The sequence below is a fragment of the Coffea arabica genome, chromosome 2c (assembly GCF_036785885.1).
Source record: "Coffea arabica cultivar ET-39 chromosome 2c, Coffea Arabica ET-39 HiFi, whole genome shotgun sequence".
Classification (NCBI taxonomy): Eukaryota; Viridiplantae; Streptophyta; class Magnoliopsida; order Gentianales; family Rubiaceae; genus Coffea; species Coffea arabica.
This window is the reverse complement of record NC_092312.1, coordinates 3,581,271-3,598,819: the sequence shown is the minus strand read 5'-3', so window position 1 is coordinate 3,598,819 and position 17,549 is coordinate 3,581,271. Positions and strand designations below refer to the sequence as shown.

Genomic DNA, 17,549 nt, shown 5'->3' with positions numbered 1-17,549 from the left:
CCTGATTTTTTTTTTTCCAAGTACAATTATGGGTGTCTAATCTTCTTGAGCTGTAGAAAATTAACGAACAGAATAAAACAGATGCATGAATGTCATTTTCTCTTACAAAACCACTTAAAATTCGATGTACAACAGAACGTTTCCTACACAGCAGGAAAAGCCACCGGTTAGGTCGACAAATTAGAGTACTATGATCATGCCTTGCTTGATCGAGCCGCGACCACGATTAGCATAACCACGACCGAGAGCAGAAACGATGCTCTCAGCTTTTCATCAAAAGGATCTGCTCTTCTATCAGCTGTCCTGTCTCCTCCTCCTCCTTCGGTGCGGAATAGTTCATTTACTAGCTTCGTAATCTTGTCAACAAGCTCCATGACTGTCGCTTTGGTGTTGACAATTACCCAACTTAGAAAGCCTCTTGCTGGATCAGAACCATCATCTGACTTCTCAGCAGGATTTTTACCTGCTTCATGTATCAGAACAACATTAATGGGCAACAAAGAAACTATGAATGGCAACAATTGCAAGCATTAATACCACGATTATAATGAGGAGATAACGTCCCATTTTCTGGACTTACTACAAACCTTGACTGAGAGACCCTCTGAGCTCCTGAACTACCTCATTATTCAACACAGCATCCCAAACAGCTTTATCAGAAGATAGTGATACCACCATTCTCTATCAATTAAGCAGCGAAAGCTTCTATTTAGAAAATATGACATGAAAGCTAATCTTGGTTAAGACAATAAACCCAACAAAAGACTCAACAAAACAAGACACAGAACAACAACAAAAATTGTTGATGAACATGTTCATGCTACTATTTGCCCTGGGATGCGAGGAATTTGATATCACGAGATATTAAAAACAACTAAATTACTCAAGCAAGTAGATCCACAACTGATGCTTTTCCAAGTTCATATATTTCCTTCAATGATTCATTTAACGCCAAAGCTTTAACAATAACAATCTAATAGTCATGACATGCAGAATAAACCTGAACTGAAGGTTCGTTCCTGAGCAAGTGCAAAGCATCATGAACTCGCTCATGAGCCTGCAACGTGCTCTGGCTGCAGAGTTGCAATGAGGGCTCCATCCAATCCAACTGGCTGCCAAATGGAGAAGATCTTTGCAGGGAACCGGTGAGGCCAGATACTTGACCACCTAAGTCAGCATCCAAATTGTATGCAGGTATGTCGTCGATCAAATATTTAGCTGAGGCTGGATCTAGTGCCCTGAGAATTACAAAATTTCAAGAAATGGCAATATTATGACAATGAAACAATGAAATGTGAGTTGATGCCAAGACTTAACTGCTAATGTAAACATAAGCTTCATAAGAATTAAATAAAAATTAACGGTTGTATATCGTTAGATTAAAGATGTCTGAGTAATTCAGAAACTATATGTGACGCACATTTTCAAGAAAGAAGATTTCATTATCAACTCCAGGTAAATACAAATAATAAAGCTCTAACAGGTAAGTGCATGCTGTCTATCTACTGTGGCTCAAATTACGTTATGCTCTGTTCTTTAATTATTTTTAGTAAAATCTCAAACGAGGAGGCAAAAGAAATCCCAGCTGTACTCAAGAAGAACTAATTTTTGTATATAACTTGCTGTTTTCTACATTTACAGTCTCTGGGGTTCCAAGGCTTGTAAGTTGTAAACCACCACGAATTTTGGTTCTTATGGTACTTTTGTATGGCATAATTATCAACAGTAAAGCAACAGCATAAATATGTCAAATTAGCATATATAGCTGGGTGTTGCAAATGATTATGGGATTTTTTTTCAATGGTTAGAGAAACTTGTTTGACTCATCTATCCAATCCCAGGGAACTGATACAGTAAGCCGAATATTTGACTCCCGATGTCGACATCAAAGTCAACATCAGCATCCCAAAAATAAAATCCAACAACAAAATATCCATGGTATAATGATATTATAGGAAAATAACCATATTAATTAGATGTCAGACAAATCTCCATAATTAAGCAAGCAATATGTATTCCTTATACTCCATCCTTGAATAGAGAAACCCCGTACGAAACATCATCCTTGGAAAGTTAATCATAACTAAGTGATAATTCATTCCAAAATTTTAAGAAATTATATGAAAAAAAAGAAAAAGAAAAAATGGAATTCAAGAAACTTACTCCTGGAGAGCAAAAACTGCATGATGGACCTCGTCCTTGGATGGAACGGTCCCAAAAACGAAGTCTTCATAACAGTCATCGATACACTCCCAATCAGAATCATCTGTAAACGTAGGCGATGAACACGAAGAAGGCCAGGCGGGTGGTGCAGCAGTTGATATTGTTGTTGGCAGGAGATTGTTGCATGTAGAAAATATAGCAGATGAAGCTGTTGAAGAAGAAGAAGAAGAAAGCGTGATGGGCTGGTTCTTGTTATTGTTACAAGTAGTTTGTCTCGTTCTACCAAGATTAGTAGTAGTAGCGGTGTTGGTAGTGGAGGGGTGAGTATGAGAGAAAGGTTCATGGGCTGCGCCACCCCCACCGCCGACAGTTCGGGCTCTCACAGCCCTTTGAACACTTCGTAGCATCTGCACGCTCCCACCACCGCTGCCTCCTCCGCCCATGCCTCTGCTGCCACCACCAAATGACCTCATGTGCTTCTTTTCTCTCTGTCAATGCCGCTGTGGGTGTTGGACTGGTTTTTTTTCTTTTTAGTTCTTTTTTTGAGGTTGATTTGTTGGAGGAGAAGGGATAAATACTTTTTATGGATAGAATAGAATGGAATAGAGTTCTGTCTCTCTAGGAAGTTGTAGACTTGTAGCGTAGTGTGATTTTTTCTCTTTTTTTTTTTTCAAACTGGTCCCTCTCCTTTTGCTGAATCTAGTATTCTATGGGTTCTTTGTTGTCTATTATCGTTATGTCACAAAACAATTGCATTTGCATAAAAGGGTTTATTAGGTATGGGATAATTTCAGAAACCTCTCCTAAGGTTTTTTACTATTTCACTGACTTTTTTTCAAATTTTAAAAATTATACTAATCTCTCTTGAGTTTAATTTTCTTATAATATTTAGATCCAACCAATAATTAAAAAACAATATTAAAAGAGAGAAGATAACATGATTCCATCATTGCCTTTCGTCTACTATATTATTTAATTAATTTAATACGGAGTACCAACTTACACATTAAAGAAAAGCACGAAAATTTGTTGTTTATTATTAGAGATCAAATTATACATAGTACCAAAAAATAATATATCATTTTATATTTTCACTTAACACAATATCCAAATTACTCTTTTTAATTACATTCCCATTAACAAATATGATCAACAATAAACAATCAAAAATTTTGCAACTAAAATATTACAAAGAACAAACTTTAACATCATAAATATTCTTGTCAAAATGTTAACGTTAGTTGCTGAGATTTTTATGGTATTAAAATTCGTTTCTTGTAATATTTTGGTTGCTGATTTTTTAATTATTATTTGTTATTGGTCATATTTGACATAATGTGGTCGTAAGTGAAAAGAGTAATTTAGATCTTATATTAAGTGAAATACATAGAATAATATACTATTTTATGCCATATATGATTTAAACCCTGATGATAAGTCACAAATTCTAGTGTTTTCTTTAATATTTAGCCTCGAATTATATTAATTAAATAATTTAATAGATGGGGACAATGATGAAATCATATTAACTTCTCTCCTTTTAATATCACTTTTTAATTTTTTTTGTTGGATTTAGATGTTATAAGATGGTAAGTCTCGATGGAGGTTCATGCAATTTTCAAAACCTAAAGGGAGGTTAATGACATAGTTAAAAATCTCATGGGAAGTTTCTAAAATTGTCCTACTAGGTATCTACGCAAGCATCTTGTGCCGTAAGGAAATCGGATGTGATTATTTCAATGATCTGCTAATTAGTACATGCATTCACTTGGAAAGTCGAGCCTAGATTGATTTCCTACTATAAAATTCCTTTATTTTGTTTGGATACCAAGAAATCGACTAAAAGCTAGCATTTGTTTCAATTCTTCAGAAAAATAAACAAGTTTTTCACAAATATATTTATATTTCTTCATTTCATTATTCTTATATATTTATACAATGATGTCCTTGTCAACTCGATTGAGGTGGCTTAACAAATTACTCAAACAACGGAACAAACTTAATGTTTCCTATTTCTAATTATTTAGAAGTAATTTAGTTGTTTTGGGCATGAAGTGATTATTTGGTGATTTCTTGTTTTATAAATTCTGATTTTGGATAATCAATTTTTATAATGTTCTCTCTAATAACTTTTCATATTCAAATTATACAAAATCTAAAACAACATAAAACAATGCCACGTATCTAAAGATTTTCTTAATGGATGCTCAAAGGGCATTGTTAATAGTAGTACATTTTAATTGACGGAGATGGATGGATAGACATGACGTATCAATTTTGTTTCCTAACGTTCCCTTCATGCTCCGACGTCCCGTTTCTGCTAAGCCGCTGAAGCGCCGAACAACACCAGAGTAGCAGCAAACTGGCGTCATAACCTTGTTGCCACTTGTCTTCCCCATGCACGTCACCTTCCATTTCTTCAATTATTCTATGTCGCTTGAATTCGAAGAAGGTTAAGGGAAAAAGTGCAAGTTACAAAATCTTTTTTTTATTATTTTTTTTTGGGGGTCAGGTGTGCCAAATTAGAGTGTGCCAAAATTGATTTATACTAACATGATTACTAACAAAATCATGTATGTTAGTCGGCAATGTAATACTACTAATCAAAAAAAGTACTAAGCAATATGGTAGGCCACTCCTTTATCTGGCATCTACCAAGTAACTCACCGCCAATAGTACCTTCTTTAGTGTCGGGCCTCTCGTGTGTATTGAGTTAAAAAAGGGATTAAGAGCACAATTCTCCTTCAACTTTATCTTAGTTACACTTTATGCTACTCAACTCAATAAATAGGCACTTTATTCACCTGTTTCATATTTTAGTATAGAAGTGTCCATTCTATATTAATTGTTATTTTATTTCTTTTTATCATTTGTTGCCCTTTTTCTACTTGCCCATTTTTTTATATATTTTTTAAAATTTTTATCCCTTCTCTCATGTGATTAACTATTTTTTTCTCTTTACTGTTATTATCTATACATAAATTTTAATCTTTTTACACTTATTCTTTATTTAATTCTAGCTCTTTTACTGTTTGTTATTGAAAGTAATAATGATCACAAAGTATGTGCATAGGCTATTTCATAAATTACTTAAAATAATGGGCCTGTTTGGAACCCCAGTTGTTTACCAAGTTTTTTAGCTACTAGTTTTTTAACAACTTTAGCTATAGAAACCCGAAAAAACTTATCAAATTTTTTAACCTGCACACTTCAAAATATCTAATACACAAAAAACTTCCTATTTTCTTCTTCTTTCTCCCCCACCCTGATCCACCACCACACCTTCGTCGCTGGCCACCATCTCCGCCGCTGCTTCCGGCGCCGGTCACCTATTCCAACGCCGGCCTTCCTTTTTTTTTCCTTTCTCCCTTCCCCATCCCCTTTCCCCTTTGACCGATCTACAACCCCTTTCTTGTCTTTTTTCTTTTTTTTTTTCTGTCCCTCCCCTCTCTCCCTCTCCTCCCCGCCCACCCTCCCCTAACTGCGATCTGATCGTGCGACTAGATCGCAAGCAGTCGCGATACCAGACCGCATCTGTGATCTGGTCATGCGACCACATTGGGCAAAGGGGGAGGAGGAAGGGGAGGAGAGTAGGAAAAGGGAGAAGGGGAGAGAGGGAGATGGAGAAGAGGGGAGAGAAAAAGCAAAAAAAAAAAAAAACCATGGTTGCTGGATCTCTGCCTTCGGGAGAGAGAGGGGGAAGGTGAAGGGGAGTAGAGGGCGAGAGGGGAGCAGAGAGGGAGAGGGAGAGGGAGAAAAGGGGAAGAGAAAAAGAAAAAAAAATACCCTTGACCATGGCTGCTGGTTCTTCAAAGCTGGAGGCAGAGGTAGCGGGAGAGGGGGAATGAAGAAAAAGAAGAGAGGAAAGAGAAGAAAAAGGAAAGAAAAAAAAGAAAAAAGAAAGAAAAGGGAAAAAAAATTTTACCATCTGCTGGCTCTTCAATGCTAGGGCAGAGGTGACGAGTGAGGGAAGTGAAGAGGGAGAGGGAAGGAAGAAAAAGAAAAAGAAGAAGGGAAAGAAAAGAAAAAGGAAAGAAAGAAAAAGAAAAAGAAAGGAAAAAAAATTTCATCTTAAAAATTTTTTCTAAAAATTTCTACAGTGTACTACAGTAAAAATCTAGACAAATTATCAAAAAACTCAGGTTCCAAACCAGGCCAATATGTCCAGAGTCTAAAATACATTAATTTTTAATAATAATAGTAACAAATTTAGATCGTAATAATATAGTGGTTAATCAACTATGCATAAAAATAATTAATATAAATATTAGTAAAACAAAATAAAAAAGAGAATGAATAAATAAAAGAAAGTAGTGAAAAAGAAAAAACAAGAGAATGAATAAATAAAAAAGAAATAAAATAAAGGGAAAATCGTCCAAAACGTCCCTCATATTTTGTAAAATAACTTTTTTCGTCCCTCACTTTTAAAAGTGTAATTTTATATCCCTTGCATATGCATATCGGACAAATTTAGTCCTTAACTAGGTTTCCGATCATTTTTTAGCAGGAATCCATCATGTGCAAGGCACGTGATCATTTTTGAAGGGTAAATTTGTCAAATTATATTTTACATAATCTGATCTATAGTCCTCCACATTTTATAAAATAAATTTTTTCGTCCCTCACATTTTATAAAATAATTTTTTTCATCCCTTACATTTCACAAAATGAATTTCTCTATCCCTTACATTTTAAAAAATGAATTTTTTATTTCTCACTAATTATGTGTGTGAATACATTTTTTTAAACACATGTATATGTCTATTTGATTTTACTTAATAATAATAGCATAAACACATGTATGTAATTGGGTCCAACTTGTGGGCTATCTTCTCTTTTTGTATGATTATGACTAATATTTACCAACAGAACCTTAATTTGCATATTCTTATTGTATTTTGACCGAAAATAGCTTTATTGGCCAACTTGACAATGAATGCAATATTATTTACTAGCTAATACCAGATGAAATCAAATGATCACGTATAATATATGGTATTCGTATTGTTAAGTGAAATCAAATAGACACATACATATATTTATGCTATTCGTATTATTAAGCAATATCAAATAGACATATACATGTGTTTAAACAAAATGTATTCACACACATTTTTTTTTAGGATTTCCCTCACATACATAATTAGTGAGGGATGGCAATATTCATTTTTTGAAATGTAAGGGATGGAGAAATTCATTTTGTCAAATGTGAGGGATGAAAAAAATTATTTTATAAAATGTGAGGGACGAAAAAATTTATTTTATAAAATGTGGAGGACTATAGATCGGATTATGTAAAATATAATTTAACAAATTTACCTTTAAAAAATGATCATATGCCTTGCATGTGATGGATTCCGGCCAAAAAATGATCGGAAACCTAGTTAGGGACTAAATTTGACCGATGTGAATATGTAAGGGACATAAAATTACACTTTTAAATGTGAGGGACAAAAAAAGTCATTTTACAAAATATGAGGAACGTTTTGGACGATTTTCCCTAAAATAAAATAGCAAGAGCACATTTGTCTTAAAATATTAAATAAGCGAATAAAGTGTTTATTTAGTTTTTTTTTTTTTGCTGCAACAATAACATTCCTGTAATCAGCCCTTAAAAAAAATCCAAGACAAACGTATTGTTCCTGTTTCATGGACTGGTCGCATCCCAAATCCGACTTAAGGGCCTAAATGGGCCAATGGGCCTCTATTGCAGGCAAAAATAAGGAAAAAAAATAGTGCTGTTACAAAATTAAGGACCCCAATGTTGAAATAACAAACAGTAAGGCCCAAAGAATGTAAGAGATTGGGCCATTTCTCAGACCGCCCTCGGACTAACCGGAACCACCGTTGCTGTTTTCTGCCATCAGCTTCCATCAGATTCCACCCTTACCACCGCCGTTCCCCTTCTATAGAAATTTTCAGTTATAGATACTACTTCTAGACTTACAGAAGCTAGAAATCAGTAATGTCGGAATCTTCAACTTCTCCGGAGCAGTCTCAGCCCTCCGGAGAAGCTGACCGTACCCCTAATTTGCCTCGAACTTTCAAGTACCTATTGGGTAACGTTTTTTTCGCTTCGTCGTTTTATTGATTTGCGCATGATTTTTTTTCTTTTATTTTTGAATTTCAAGTAAGTTGGTTTGATTGGTAAGCAATTGCTTTCGTATTTTGTAGCCACGCAGTTTCTATCAAGGGGAATACCATTTATATTCAATTCATGGATCGTCCGCCACCTTACCGAAGAAGACTATGCAGTATACTATTCTAATCAAACCTTTGGTCGTTTTTATTCAAATTTTTATTTTGCATCACTATAAGGACAATGGAGCCTGTTATTGTTTGATGGTCGCGCTTCCTCAGTTGATTAAATGCGGATTATCAACAAAGCACGTCATAAATACTTGCTATGATTGGGGACTTTCCCCCATCAGAAAGTGTTTTAGTTGCCCTATAGAAATGCAAAGGTAGGGTGATGGCGGTTGCTCTAAGGTTACTTGTTTTAGGGAGTGACGGATGGAGGAATGCAGAGAAGGAGGAGGGATTGGTGTACGACCAGCATCTTAATATTGGGAAGCAATGCCTATTTTAGACGGTGTAAATTAATAATGCACTTTTCCAGCTAATTGTGATATAACTGATGTTTGTCATTGTTGCAATTTAATGTTGTTTTTGTTGTGTTAAGGTATGGCATTATGTTGAGACGAATGGGGATAATTATAATTCAGAAGGGTTAACTTTCTTTTCTTTGATTTCATGAAGCAGGAGATTTTTTGAATGTAATAAGGCCTGGGCTGAAATTGAGCAGAATGGTTGAATCAGGATGTTGATTACTGACTCTAAGTAGTTAGAAAAAGGACCTGGCATTTTTTTGGAATTATTCACCCCCTTTTTTTTTTTTATCAGAATACTATGTGAAGATTTTTGGCTTGCCCTTTTCAATTTCAGGTTGGGGCCTGCCATAATGTTTCTTTGCTACCATTTTGAAATCTTCTTTCTCTGACCTAGCGAAGAGTAAAGAATTCAAAGCTCACTATTTTTATTGAACTTTCCATAGTAGTTGCACAAGTTGAATGTTGCACTTGAAGTAAATCTTTGGAAAAGTGAAATTAACATAAGTTTTCTTGGGGGTAGAACTTGTTAGAATCTGTTTGTTTTAATACATCACAAGTCAATGTCTGTAGCTTTATGATCTTTGTTATTTGACCTACCTTTTGTGGATTTTCTCATACATTCTATAATCGAGTTATCATTTATTATCTTTCCATTGAGTAATGCCTAACATTTGTTGTTTAAAAACATTATGCAGCTGTATGCTGTACAATTCCATCTGTTTGTCACCTGCATATTGTTCCTCAGTCGGGAGGGCTTTCGGCGAGCATGCTTGAGAGCTGACTTTAGATGGTATACCCGAAATATTGGCTATTGAATTATTATTTTGGTGATAACTTTCTGCCAGTGGATGGTTAAGTTTTGCAATGAAAGTGATACGCGTTGAGTTTTAAGCAAGCTCTAAACTATTTCGGGTTTTTTTGGTCATTTTCAAGTTTCTGTTTTAATTTTTCTATGTTCATGATGGTGAGTAAATGGTGAAGTTTAAATATTTTGAAGTAAAATGCATGATGACTTCTTATTGATTCATAAAAATTTGATGAAGTTTAGTTAAGTCCCATGAATGTCTGAAAATTGTTGTGGCATTTGGTTTTATTTGATTAGAATTCTCTATTTACATATCTTTACACATCACAAAATTAGTTTACCTACCCTTGTTTAGTGTTGGGTATCCTGATTTAACTTGGCGTGAATATATAGAAAAAGTGAAGAACATGAGGTTATGTAAATTAACCTTAGAGAGAAAATGGAATCATTGCTGACGGTTACCTTTTCTATAAAGCCTTCTATCAAAGTGATCTCAACGTAATCTTAGCATCAACTACTTAAGATATTTAGGAAAGTCAATTTTGTTTTCAATGTAGCATTGCTTTGTAAAGATGAACTGCTCAACATTTGCCTGTAAACTTGTTTTAGCTATTTTTACTTTGGCGATTATGTTACACAATGGGTCTTCTGGTGCTACTTTATGAAAATGTAACACTTGCTAGTGTAGTTTATAGTTTTAATATTTATTTTTTTGGGTTTAATTACAATTAATCCCCTTAAAGTATACCCCGTATCTTACTTTACCTCCTAACCTTTAATTTTTATTACTTAATCCCCTATAGGACAAAATTCCCCTTCCATTATTTTGACTTTTCACTTATCTTTTTTTCTCGCCTCCCCTTCCCCTCCTTTACTTCTTTTTCTGTTTCTTCTCTCTTCTATCATTCTTAATAGAAAACTTCATCTCATCAGAAAACTTTATCTGGAAATTGTAATTGGGTTTAATGGTGAAACTTTGAAAGGCATCAAAAGGTAATTTCGATCTTTTGTATGATGCCATGTGTTGCAAATTCCAATTAATGATAATTAATCATGTGACAAAAATATCTTGTAATGTTTTCCTGAGAATAAAATAAGAAACCGGGATGGGAAAGGGGGAAAAAAGCAAAAGAATTGAAAGGGCAAAAAATGGTATTTTGGGGAAAGGGTTTGAATATTTTGTGATCACATGAAGAGAAGGTAGATCTCTGCAATTCCTCTCTTTTAGTTTCAATCACTGAAATGAAGTTTCTTGTGGGAAAAAGGAAGAACAAACGAAAGAAGAAAGAGACAAAGAAAATAGACGGAAAAAGGGGAAAGAAAAAAATACAAAAAGGAGAAAAAAAAAGAAATTAGAAAAATGGAGGGGTAATTTGTCCAATAGGGGATAAAGTGAGACAAAAAAAAAAAGGTTAGGGATAAAGTAAGAAATGGGGTATACCTTAAGGGGATTAATTGTGATTAACCCTTTTTTTAGACCTGAAAGGTTGAATCCTGATTATGTCTTCTTTGTAGTGATGACACTTCAATGGGAGAAAATTCAGCACGACTTCTAAAAGTAGCTTGGATGACCTTCCCCCTAGGAATACTTTTTACACTTGCAGGATGTGCACTAGTTCTCTGGTGGCAGGGGTTAGGTTATCAGAGTCCATATGCACAAGCTATCTTGATTAATGGTAAGATGAAATCATTTTATGAACTTCCAAAATCAATTTTCTATCGTGCCTGAGTAATTATCTATTGCTTCCTTGCTCTCAGCTTTTCATCAAGTGTGACATAATTAATTCTGAAGGTTTGCATAAGTTTTGGGGTTTTATTATACAAAAGAAGCATGCACCATGGAGAACTCTGACTTTTTCTAAACATACTGAGAGAAGTTACCTTGACATGTCTTGGCCTAGAAAACTAAGACATGATTATTGACTCTTCATTTCACTCTAGTTTGATACTGCATATTGATGACCTTATATTTTCCATGCAATATTGCAGGTTTTGCATGCGTATTGGAGATAATGGCTGAGCCCTTTTATATCTTATCTCAAAATTTGCTTCTACTCAAACTGCGCCTAGTAATTGAAACTGTAGCTACATTTATGCGGTGTCTGACAACATATGCTCTCATTGTGAAGCAAACTGACACGGTAACAACAGTTCAATCTTTTGTTGATTTATAGTTGGTGGTATAAGATATTGATATTGGGAATCTGTTTAGCCTTTGTTGGCATTTTTTTTTCTTTTTCCATTTAATTTAACTCTATGGAGTTGAGAACAGTTGGATGTTGAACAAGGTCCATATGTTGTCAATTGTTATTTAGACATGGATTACGGCTAAAAAAATTGAAATAATATTGGTTGTATAGCCTGTTCCCCGTTTCTTTCTAATTGTATGTGTCTACTTGTATGGTGTATTGTGGTTTTTCTCAAAGTTATTGTATCCATCTTTTGCTTCAAAGTTTGTCAAAATAACAAAATTGTAATTTCAAAATTGTAATTTCTGAAGTGGCAATCAGCTTTTGAATGGCATAAAAGTTGGAAACATAGGAAGCAAAGTTTTTGGTATGCTTATGTCAACCTTCTTCTTGTTTAATCTTCAGGAGAAAGCTATTGTATTTGCCTTGTCACAAACTGCATATGGAGCTTCTATGTTAGCTGGTTATTGGGGCTACTTTCTTCTTTATCGTATGTATAAAGTATCTGATCTTTTTCCATTCAGGTTCGTATTTCTATTTTTTGCTTGAATTTCTTTAAAAACAAAGTAGAAAATAGGGAAAAACTCTAGTCTTTCCAAGCCAGGAGATGTTATACTGATGTTGTGGCAAAATTAAGGAAGTTCCTACGCTTGTCCTTGCTGTTTCATGATGCCCATCTGGGTGATACACAAATTCTGCATGCAGAGTTCAGGCCATTTTAAAGTGACGGCCAGAATATCCCTTGTTATTAAATCCAATTTGAATAATCAATAACACTTTTATGTATGATTGCAGTCGATGTCGGAATTTATGTCGAGTAGCTATGCAAATATTGTGGGGCCACTAAGTGTTTGTAAATGTTATCACAGATACATTAAACAATTAGGATAGTTAGTTGGCATCTTATATTTCAATTGCTGAGGATATCCGTTATCTTTTAACTTCTAAAGTAGCCTATGGAGTGGTGGTTGGGATGTTAATATCAAGATATCAAGCATGCACAATGAGAAAGGGAGCTGTTGGTTGTTACAAAGGTTTTGTTTTATGTGTTGTTGTCTATAATGATTTTTGTCTTAAGAAATTTAACATCTTTGTAAGAGAACATAAATTATTCTGGCCTAGTTTTTTAAAAAATTATCTTTGATAGAGATGAGTATGGTCACAATTTTCTTTTTATTAACTTTTGCTTCTTGGATATACCACTAGTTGTACTGAAGATTTTGTGAGTTAACAATAAATGCTTCTACAGTGTAGGAAACATGATGAACTATGACAAGCAACTCACAGCCATGTGTAGGTTGTTCACTCTTCAGTCGGTTAGGAAGTTGATTCTTCAAGAAGGAGAAAAGATGGTCCTTGTATGGTTTGACACACCATATAATCAGGCTGTATATGGACTTGTTGACAAATTAGGTAAACTGATCGCTCTACTTTGTTTTCCAAGACTTAATTTCATGGTTCCCTGAAAATGGATGATTAGTAGTTTGACTTGATTGTTGATCTGGACCCTGAACACATATTTCACAAGCATGATTTTAAAGCAAAATCTGGCTTGACTTTCAGGCAGTTTAGTGGTGAGGCTGGTGTTTCTACCTTTTGAAGAGAGTTCGTATGCTACCTTTGCAAGGTCTGCATCAGGTTTATTTCGCCATCATCTTCACTCTCAGATCATATTTTAAGCAATGAATTGGTTTTTCAATCTTTAGTATTGCCCTCTTTTTTGGGTTTCTCTTATATCTCAATTCTTCGGTCTCTTGTTCACTCTTTATTTTGTCGGACGTTCATGCTCATGATAATATTATATTTCTTGGCAGGAGAATATACTCAGAAGAAGAGGAAGTTGGCAAGTTGTTTAACAGATGCTTTGAAGCTGGTTTTGCTTATAGGTAGCCTTTTATAGAGTTTTTGAGAACCTTGCTAATCATACTTTTTGCCAGTTGTTTGCCTTCTTCTGTTTTGATTAATTTGTTTGATCAAGTTTGGTTTATACAGTTGCTATTATAGCTGTAGTGGAGGATTAATCAGGTGGATGAAAAAGCTAAGTTTAATTAACTGGCTTGGTTTTTTCCTAACATATTATTGAACAATAGATAGCCTACCAAATTGAGTTTAAGAAGCCAATGAATACAAAAATTTTATTGGCTTCGATTGATCTTTTTTAAAAAACAACCCTCTGTTACAAGGGGTTTGTGCCTCGTGGAGACCAGGTTGCAATTCAGGTTACTTGTATTTGATTTTTATAAATAAAAAAAGAGTTATTAGTAGCCTTGAAGCTGTAGGTCTTACCAGGCTACCTCTATATGTCCTGTTAGTTGTGTGTGGCCATTAGCCCCAATCTACATTTTCTTTCTCCCTTGTGAAAGAATTTGATTATGCAATTCTCTTAGTCTGCTCTCTTGTTTTTGCATATTCTGTAGGACTCATGGTTATGGCGTTTGGACCAAGCTATTCTTACTCTCTTATTAGAATATTGTATGGTCGGAAATGGAGTGATGGGGAAGCTTCAACAGCCCTTAGATATTACATGCTTTATGTGGTCACTTTGGCTATGAATGGTTAGTGATGTAATAATGCAACTACCTAATCAATTGTGGGCAACTTCTCCATACAGTAGTGTGTGAGTAAAAAATTGAGTTTTTACCCTTTTCTTTCACAGGAACATCTGAAGCTTTTTTGCATGCGGTTGCAACAGAGAATTCACTCAGGCGCTGGAACGATTCCCTGCTTTTTTTCTCATTGATTTACCTAGTGCTAAATGTCTGTCTGATACAATCAATTGGTGCAGTTGGGCTAATTATTGCAAATTCCTTGAGTATCCTTTTGTTATCTTTTGGCAGTACCTGGTGTTTTAGCTGATTCTATATTAGCATGCATATCGGTATCTTAATTTTCCACATTATCCATCATGTGTTGCTACTTTTACTTGTAGAGATGTTCTTATGTGCTTTAGAACAAAAGGTCATTATGCAGTGTACATGAACTGATAGCTGGGTAGGCCATATATTAAATGAATATCAAAAGTTAATGCCTTCAGTGTCACAGGATTAGCACTTTATGTTCCTGTATGATGAAATACATGGAAAAAAAATTAACTACTACTTAGATATGATTTTCAGGATTATTTACTCAGCAATATTCATCAAAAATTATTTCCAGGTATATCTTTCATCAGATCAAGATTTTTTCCATCTGGGATTTGGTATGTTAAGCGTAGGATCTAATCTTGCTCTAAAGACATGCAGTTACTTTTTCTCAGGGTTCTTTGTCATTTTCCTTTTGGAGCTGCTTGCCTTCAGGGTGGTCTCTTTTGGTATTTTCATGTGTTGTTACTCTGATATCAGAGACACTTTTTTTGGATCGGGATAACTTCTGGACGACATTTTGTGTCCATTTCTCTATTGGCTTTGCTTGTCTGATTATCGCAGCAATTGTCATGTAAGTATTCACTGCTACTGTTTTTAGACTGATATAGAACGTTGTTACAGCCTTTACCCAAAGTTATACGTCTTTATTGACTTAAAATGTTCTCTAGCTTGTGCTTTGTTTCATAATATACCTCTTATTTCAATGAATAGCTATCGTGGTGAGAGGCCTTTTATCAACAAAATTGTACGTTTTCGTGAGCATGCTGATTGAATCCAATTACCTTCGAAGTTTTTTGAAGGTAATATTAGCATTTCTATTGCTCTCAGTCTTTTTTGTCTCCTCTGTTTTTTCGAATTTATCTATGTTTTTTTCTTGATACGTGCATTGTAACTATACTAGATTAGTGCACATGTATAAACATGCGGTGCTTCTTGACAGTTCAATCACAAGCAATGAAGGTTATGAGTCAGGTCACGGGACAATATCAAAGTAACCATATGTTTGTGTTTTTTCACAAGGTATATAGAAATAGTGCTTTGCTATTTCGACACATCAACTCCATCACTACTGCTTGCTTGTGTTTCAACTGCAAGTGTTTCTTGCTTTCTTTCTGGCCTTGAAATCTCTGTAGTGCTATGGAGATCGCTGGACATGTAGATTACAGCCCCGTGGAATGTGGGCTTCTATGCTTCTAAGGTTCACTACTTTCACTGTTGAGTAGGTCTGAAATTATTATCAGATCGAAGGACTCTTTGCTTGTGTTTCATCATTTTGTTTTTGTCAGATATGTAAAAGTACGTATAGAAGTACATGGTTGTCAACTACGTGATTCAATACCACCTTTTTTGCAACTTTTCGGTGTACAGATTATTCATTTGCTTTGCAGATTTCTTCAAGCATGTAATGGACATGTATGAAGACTAAAAAAGTTAGCCACTATCACCGTTTTTGTCCCTCTATCACAACTACCAAAAAGTAGATACTCGTGAATCTCCGTTTGCTTCCACTTTGAGATTTTTACCCTGGGACTCTTATGGAGTGAAAAATATCCTGCTGTTTTACGAAACTAGCATGAGCCTAGAGTGCAGCATATTTTGTCGCAGAAGTTCCGCTGTCTTGGCGAGTAGAGACGAGCAAATATGTCATAGGTATTAGAAGCACATTTGCTGCTAGTTTGAGGATGCTATCGATGCGTGGTGTTAGTTCGATTCCTCTATGATTAGCTAACCAAATCGACTGGGATTATTTGGAGGGTTGCAAAATAATTTTGACACAAATCTTTTCCGGTGTTTAGGTTATGATTAACATCTAAATATGCTTGCTTATCGAGTCAAATATGTCAGTTACTTTATCTGAAAAAATGTTCAACCAGATTGGGCAATTTATCAGCAATATCAATTTATATATATATTGTTTATTTTCTGTATTTGTTAGAGGGAAGATCCTTGAGGCCTCAGCTAACTTTGATTGACTATAATGGTGTCAAAATATCAATCTTTGACCAATGTCCGCCATGATGTCTAGTGAGGAAAAAAATATTAGCGTGTACGTGTACAGGGAAGAAAAGCAATTTTTTTTTTTCTTTTTGTAACGATATATGTCTAGTCTATTTTTACTCCTTAGAAAGCGGGGGAAGAGGGAATATACTCTATGAAAAGGCTCAACTGAGTCGAGAAAGCCTGACGAAAATTAAATCACTATCAGATCAGATGAGTATATCACACATTCATATGAATTTAAAACAAACTTCGTATCGAGGCACTTTAACGGGAGGCAAAGCAGCTATACGAAAAGCACAATATTCAGCGAGGAATGACGGGAGATAGATCATATAGATGAAGCGGGAGTTTGATGGATGATCCTTTATACCCTCACTTAGATAGAAGAGGAATATGATATGGGCTGTCCTCCAACGGCACCGGCACCAACAGGATGCTGTAACATCTCACACTCACCTATCGCGCAAGTAATTATTACTTAATAGCATGGGTAGGTGAAAAAGCAAAGAAAGTGGGATGTGAAATTGATGATTATGTGGTAGACCTGCGAGTAATGGTAGCATTTAGACAAGCATCCAACTTCAAAAAGGGATGTGGACGAAGTTAGCAAAAAACTTAAAATCTTCCAAAACAACATCATGATAGGTTTTGAGTTTTTGGCTTAAAAGGTTGGAACGGATCCCTCGATGAAATTTGTCCGAGTGCCAACGGAAATTGGTGCTCTTTTTTCACCTCCTGTCAGTGACCAAAAACAACGCGTTGTTTTTGCTTTGCTTGCATCACTCTCTGAAATCTTCTTTTTTTTCTTTTTCGATTAGCCAAATACTACTACTATTATGCTAAAGGACTCTACACAGCCTTTGAAAATTAGTCTGGTTAAAAGATTGGAATATTCCACATCATGTAAAATGATGAA

General features: G+C 35.0%; 2 protein-coding genes across 10 annotated transcripts; one reads left to right on the top strand and one right to left on the bottom strand.

Moving 5' to 3' along the window:
* Positions 1-82: 82 nt before the first annotated feature.
* On the bottom strand, positions 83-2,773 carry LOC113725174 (uncharacterized). Its single transcript, XM_027248178.2, has 4 exons — positions 2,164-2,773; positions 1,001-1,238; positions 588-681; positions 83-463 (listed from the first exon to the last, which is right to left on the bottom strand). The coding sequence occupies exons 1-4, from the start codon at positions 2,634-2,636 to the stop codon at positions 195-197; spliced, it is 1,074 nt and encodes a 357-aa protein (XP_027103979.1). The 5' UTR covers positions 2,637-2,773; the 3' UTR covers positions 83-194.
* Positions 2,774-7,953: 5,180 nt separating this feature from the next.
* On the top strand, positions 7,954-15,985 carry LOC113725173 (uncharacterized). Of its 9 annotated transcripts, none has more exons than XR_011837431.1 (16): positions 7,954-8,222; positions 8,338-8,417; positions 9,470-9,564; positions 11,095-11,255; positions 11,569-11,720; positions 12,174-12,292; positions 13,018-13,181; positions 13,332-13,406; positions 13,583-13,654; positions 14,186-14,323; positions 14,425-14,580; positions 14,872-14,924; positions 15,025-15,203; positions 15,344-15,432; positions 15,573-15,652; positions 15,919-15,985. XR_011837431.1 is itself a non-coding variant. In XM_072073646.1 (16 exons), exons 3-15 carry the CDS (start codon positions 8,740-8,742, stop codon positions 15,402-15,404), a joined length of 1,443 nt encoding a protein of 480 aa, XP_071929747.1. In that variant the 5' UTR covers positions 8,169-8,222; positions 8,338-8,417; positions 8,667-8,739; the 3' UTR covers positions 15,405-15,432; positions 15,573-15,985. The 9 variants fall into 9 exon arrangements, 5 of the variants coding, with proteins under 5 accessions (XP_071929746.1, XP_027103976.1, XP_027103974.1 ...); XM_072073646.1 differs by adding an exon at positions 8,667-8,757 and having other exon boundaries at positions 8,169-8,222; positions 15,573-15,985; XR_003457285.2 differs by having other exon boundaries at positions 14,885-14,924; positions 15,534-15,985.
* Positions 15,986-17,549: the final 1,564 nt, after the last annotated feature.